General features: G+C 51.8%; 1 protein-coding gene across 1 annotated transcript in view; it reads right to left on the reverse strand.

Moving 5' to 3' along the window:
* The window catches only part of REEP5 (receptor accessory protein 5), a gene marked incomplete at its 5' end in the record, with an annotated part of 28758 nt that extends 22539 nt beyond the window's left edge, over nucleotides 1-6219 (reverse strand). The window contains 1 exon segment of the mRNA XM_014587205.1: nucleotides 6126-6219. Coding sequence (XP_014442691.1) covers nucleotides 6126-6219 — 94 coding nt within the window.
* Nucleotides 6220-6326: the final 107 nt, after the last annotated feature.

Raw genomic sequence — 6326 nt, forward strand, 5'->3', positions numbered from 1 at the left:
CTGCCTCACGGAGGCTCCTCCACTGAGCAGGGCTCGAGGCCTTGGCTCGACCAGACACACGGTGCTTCCTTCCTCCCTCCCGCCCCAGCCTCAGATGCAAAGGGCAGGGTGCTGGGGCCCCTACACCGGGTCACTCACCCACTGCGTTGGCACCCTTTAAAAATGATAAAAGATTGAGTCGGCTTTACGAATCCCCAAGCCTAGGGACCAGCAGATGGTGTAGTGGTTAAGGCGCTGGACTCCCATGTAGTCGACCGTGGTTCCAGCCCCAGACCCAGCAGCTAGAAACTCATGCCAGGCGCGTGTGTGTCCATGCCCAAGATCCCAAGAGAAGGGACTGCAGTGTGGCCCTCCCCCCGGCGGTGATTTCTTACTGTCCCTCTGTCTCTCTGTCTCACACACGCAACCTATAGCAAAAATCTCTTGGCGAAAAAAAAATCCCTAAACCTAGCCTACACCCCAGTTAGAATCTGTGTAGGTGGGACCCCAGAAGTCATCATAATTTTTAAGTTCTTCATTTTTAAAAAAATTATTTAATTTATTTGCATTTTAATTTGACCAGAGAGGGGCAGAGTGAGAGAGGAAAAGTGAGAAAGCAAGACACCAGGTCCAAGACTCAAACCATGGCCGGCCGTGTGGTAGTCCAACACCCTTAGCACCACGCCACCTGCCGGCCCATCACACCACTTAGCTTATTAATCAGATTTACCCAACACGAACGCAGTCCACACCGGTCCAGCTGAAGATGCCAACCATGTTACCGTCACCAGGTAACAACCCATTCTACTTCCCCCAAATGTCTTGCCTCTCTTTCTTCTTAATTTATTTCACCACACCCCCTTTTCCCCCCTTTTCCCACTGTCTCCAATATCCAAAACCACTTTCAATGTTTCTATGAGTCATCATAATTTCTTAATGCTCCTAAAGTGATTCTGATACACAGCCAAGACTGAGAACCACCTCTGGAGGGAACAGCCTGATTACCCACAAAGGCCTTCCCTTGATTCCATTACAGTCTTAGAATCCAGTCTTGATTTTAAAGATAAAAGAGCTCGGTTTACTAAAAGAAAGCATCCTATGAATAAATTCAAATCTAAAGATATTATTGAATAATTGGGACCAGCAGGTGGCATGGTGGTTAAGGGCTCTGGACTCCCACACGGCTGACGAGGATTGAGTCCCGGGCCTGGCGGTTGCTTTCTCACTCTCTCTCTCTAGCTCCGTCCCTCTCTGATAAAATTAAGTAAATAAAATAATTTTTAAAAATAAACAAATAATTATTTCCTGGGATGAGCAGATGGCATATTGGTTATGTCACAGGACTCCCATATGGCCGACCACAGTTCAAGTCCTGGACCAGGAGGCTTGAAACACACTGGGCACATGTGTGTGCATGCCCAAAGTCTCTAGAGGAGAATGGAAGAGAAGGGACTGCTGTTTGGCCATCCCCCCAGGGGATGTTTCTTGCTTCTGTTTCACTGGTTCTCTGTCTTTCTGGTGAGCATACACGCCATATAGCAAAAACCCCTCTAAAAAAAAAATTTCCTGAATTGTTCCTTAAATTATTAAATTCTTGTCATTTAATTTTTTAAGATTTTTGTCATACCATGTGTGTGCTTGCTGAAGAGAAACAGAAAGACAGAGAGAAGAAAAGTGAGATCACCCCCAGGAGGATGGTCACACCGCAATCCCTTCTCCTCCATCCTCCTCTAGGGACTTTGGGTACGCATTGTTTTAAGCCTCCAGGTCCAGGTCTCAAACCGTGGCCAACCAAGTGGGAGTCCAGCACCTTAACCACTACTCCATCTGCTGGCCCTCTTTAGTATATTTTTATATTTGCCCGATTTTTTCCTCCTTCTATTTACCAGAGGGCACATGCACTCACTGGAGAGGCAGAGAGCACGTGGGCGGGTGAGGAAGCACTCCATGAGGGACGGCCATGCCACGTCTCTTCTCCTCCATTTCTCCCCTTCAGGACTCTGGCCATGTGCACACGCATGCGCGCGCACACACACACACACACACACACACACACACACACACAAACACACACACGCTTTCCAAGCCACCAAGCTGGGACCTGAACTGTGCAGCAGGCCATGTTGATCCAGCCGCCTTACCCACCACGCCACTGACTGGCCCGCAACTCTTATTATGATGTCCTGCAAACGTCGCTTTCCCTCAGAATATTGAAGCCAAGGGGAAAATGAAGCATCTGCACTTGGCTAGCACAGCGACCCTGGAGCTCACCGCCTGCACCTGGCTAGCACAGTGACCCTGGAGCTCACCGCCTGCACCTGGCTAGCACAGTGACCCTGGAGCTCACCGCCTGCACCTGGCTAGCACAGTGACCCTGGAGCTCACCGCCTGCACCTGGCTAGCACAGTGACCCTGGAGCTCACCGCCTGCACCTGGCTAGCACAGTGACCGTGGAGCTCACCGCCTGCACCTGGCTAGCACAGTGACTCTGGAGCTCACCCCCCTGCACCTGGCTAGTACAGTGACCCTGGAGCTCACCGCCTGCACCTGGCTAGCACAGTGACTCTGGAGCTCACTCCCCTGCACCTGGCTAGTACAGTGACTCTGGAGCTCACCCCCCTGCACCTGGCTAGCACAGTGACTCTGGAGCTCACCCCCTGCACTCGAACCCGACTGTCACTTCCATTTCACAGACGTGCTCACAGAGACAGAGACATCTAGCTTCTCCCGGGTACAAAGAACCCTAACAGCCAACTGGTGACGTAGAACCTGAATAAAGGAATTACTACAGGGCCAACTCTGTGGCGTGGTGACTAAGGAAGCCAGATCACACAGGACCAGTCCAGTAGTTCAAGTCCCAGACCTGGCAACTTGCGAAACACATTGGGCGATTGTGCCCAAACTCCAGAGGGAGGGCGAGCTGGAGCAGAAGGGACTGCGGTGCGACCATTCCTACGGGACCGTTTTCTCCTCCCCTTCTGTCACCCTGTCTCTCTCAGGGAGCACACGTGACCTCCAGAAAGCAAGCAAGCAAGAATGAAAGACATGCCACCACAAATAATGCAGCTGACATTAGCTGGCGTAAAACCACTTTAGAACAGGACTGACAAATAGCTCCTGCTACAATGAATCCACTTCATGTCAAGAAAACACATGTTCTAGTTCTGTCCACATCTCCAGTCACATCTACTTCTATAAAACCACGGACTTACACACTTCACGTAGAAATAGAGTTTTTAGTTTTTAATGACTTCTCCAGGGAGAGATAGAGACAAAGAAAGGGAAAGGGAAAAATCACCCTTCGGGGGGATGGCCACACCACATTCCATTCTCCTCCACTCTCCCCTGGGGATTTTGGGTGCACATGTGCACCTGGCATGGTTCTCAAGCTGCCAGGTCTAGAACTCAAACAATGCAGTCGGCCATGAGTGATCCAGCTGCCTTAGCCTCCACACCTCCTGCAGGTCTAGAAACAGGTTTTTTTTTTTTTTTTAGAATTATTAGTTTAATTTTATTTACTCATTCATTTATTTTTTAATTTAATTTGATCAGACACACACACACACACACACACACACACACACACACAAAGCAAGCAACCAGGCCTGGAGCTTGAACCATGGACGGCCAAGTGTGAATGTCCAGAGCCTCAACCACCACGCCAGATGCTGGTCCCAGAAATAGCTTTTTAACTTTCTAAAACCCATATATACAATCTAACCACACCATAGAGAAGGTTAAATGTCTCATATAATTATGTACCAAAGGGCTCTGATCTAGGGAAAAATGTTCATTCTGCTATTCACTGTTTTGGTTTTTTTTTGGGAGAGGTTTTTGCTGTAGGGCACGTGGGCTCACCAAACAGAGACAGAGAGACAGAAAGCAAAAAATCACCCCCAAGGGGGGATGGCCACGCCACAATCCCTTCTCCTCCATTCTCCTCTTGGGATCTTGGACACGCATGCACACGCGCCCGGCGTCAGTTTAAGCCACCAGGTCTGGGACTTGAACCGCTGTCGGCTGCATGGGAGTTCAGCGATGTAGCCATTACGCTAACTGCTGGTTCCTATTCACTGTTTTTAAAACTCCTATTCTTTACTGGTTTAGTCTCAAGGAGCTAGGTAGTTACTAAACGGCCACCCAAGATATCCTCTAAATGTGGTCAATAAAATCTAAAGCACAGGGCAGCCCCAACCCCCAGTATCAAGGGAGACGGACCCCACATGGCTAGAAGTTGGAATTTGCTCCTGGACAGCCTGAAACGCACGCCAGGCTCATGTGCGTGTGTTCCCAAGCCCTGACACGCTGCAGAGAATGACCGCGGCGTGAACCCCCCCTGGGGACGCCTTCGCCCCTGCCGTCTGGAGAGAGCACTGGAAAGAAACCTGAAGCATAACCCTGGAAAATGCTTCCAAATCTTCGTTTCTAAAGAACGGCAAGGAGAATACACAAACAGAAGAAAAGGTGCAGGCGCTTCCTCCCAGGTAACTCCTCTGTGACTACAGAGGTGCCGATGTGCATGTCGTTTTCAGCCAGGCTGCCTGTGAGCTTTCGGTAAGCTATCAGTAGATTCAAGTTTACAGAAAACCCGTTATTTTTGCTCCTTTTTTAATAGGTCTCAAAGCAAAACCAGTTTCCCTGGCCTCCCTTCAGGATCTTTCGGTATGCACATAAAACCTGCTGCAGGGGGCCTGCAGATGGCTGACTGCAGTTTGAGTCCCAGACCTAGTGGCTTAAAACTCATGTGCATGTGTGTGCGTGTGTGTGCATGTGTGTGTGTGCCCAAGTTCCCAAGAGGAGAATGGGGGAGAAGGAACTGCAGTGTGGCCATCCCCCGGGGGTAGACTCCTTGCTTTCCCTTTCCCTGTCTCTGTCTGTCTCTCTCTCATGAGAGCACACACCCTAAGGCAAAAACCTCAATTAAAAAAAGGAACAAACGAACCTTTAGCAGGTAGCTAGAGAGGACAAAGCTCGATGGGGACTGAGGGCCTCAACTCCATAGGCAAACAGCTTGCACAGGTGGCTACCCTCCCAGGCGTTCACCGCGTTCACACCAGGCTAATCCGGCAGGGGCTGATTACACAACTGTACCTTGACTGCCCAGTCAGAGCCAGCGTCTCGATCATGCCTCCTCCCCACAGGCACACATGACCCAGCTGGCCAGGGGACTCGGGTACCACAACCCGCTCTGGGCCTGGGCTCTAGGCCAGCTCTCGGCCCAGCTCTTGGCCCAGCTCTAGGCACCAGCTCGACCCCGGCTCTCAGCCCTAGCTCTTGGCCCTGGCTCTGGGCCCCGGCTCTTGGCCCCAGCTTCTGGCTGGCCAGTGCTTCTTCCTTTGTCCTCATCCCTGCAGATCAGAAAGTTGCAGAGACCCAGGAACTGAAGGCAAAACCCACCCGCCTTCTAGGGAAAAGCTGTAGAATAAAACAAACTTCATTTGTGGAAAGGAATAATTCGAACAAATAGAAAGATGGAACAGAATATTTTAGAATAAAAACCTTGTCTAGTAGTAAAGTCAGATCCTAATCTGCGGTTAGATCCTAAAATGAGATTTGACTTTGTTTTTATTAACTGTCCTGAGGAAGGCAGGGTCCTTGGCAGAGCTCCAGACCCAGACCCAGCCTGGAGGCCAGGACCACCTGTGCATGGACCAGGAGCCCCTGGGGCAGGAACCAGGACGTTCCCAAGGGGCCAGGGATTCCTTTCCAGCTTAATTACATAAGGCAGTCATCTCTCGCCCAGGAGCTGCATTATGGAGCACGTTACACGGTTTTGTTTTACACTCGGGTAAGCACTTCCCAAGTTGGCCTTTTTAAAAACGAAGACAGCACTGTTCTCTGCAGTGTCTGGGCTGACATAATTCGGAATGGGGAGGCCCTAACTGCGGGCTCCACTGCGCACAGACGCCAACGCGGGCCGTGCGCCTCGGCAGGAGCAGCTGGCTCCGGTGCAAGGCAGGAGGCTCCTAGTGGCCCGTCCCGTGCGTCCGCGAAGGCCCAGTCTGATGGAAAGTCCTGCACCTTCCGGGAGAGCCGTGGCCGTCACCGTGGGAACCAGGACCCCCCCCCCTGCACGCTCGGGAACGGCGACAGGGGCCTGGGACCGGGAGAGGGCGAGCGGAAGGGACACCGGGGCGGGCACTTACGAGACGTAGGCCGGGTAGCCGAATCCTATGAGATTGCAGAGGAGGGAGGCTCCGTAGCCGAACACCAGGTACAGGGCCACCAGCCCGACGACACCTGCGGACACGGACACGGGGGACTGTCGGTGGCCCGAAGGCGCTCGCAGGACGGCCCCGCCCAGGGGTCCCCCTTCCCACTCCAGGAAGGAGAGAGGAAAACCAGCC

Source organism: Tupaia chinensis, unplaced genomic scaffold (assembly GCF_000334495.1).
Source record: "Tupaia chinensis unplaced genomic scaffold, TupChi_1.0 Scaffold000195_1, whole genome shotgun sequence".
In the NCBI taxonomy this organism is placed as follows: Eukaryota; Metazoa; Chordata; class Mammalia; order Scandentia; family Tupaiidae; genus Tupaia; species Tupaia belangeri.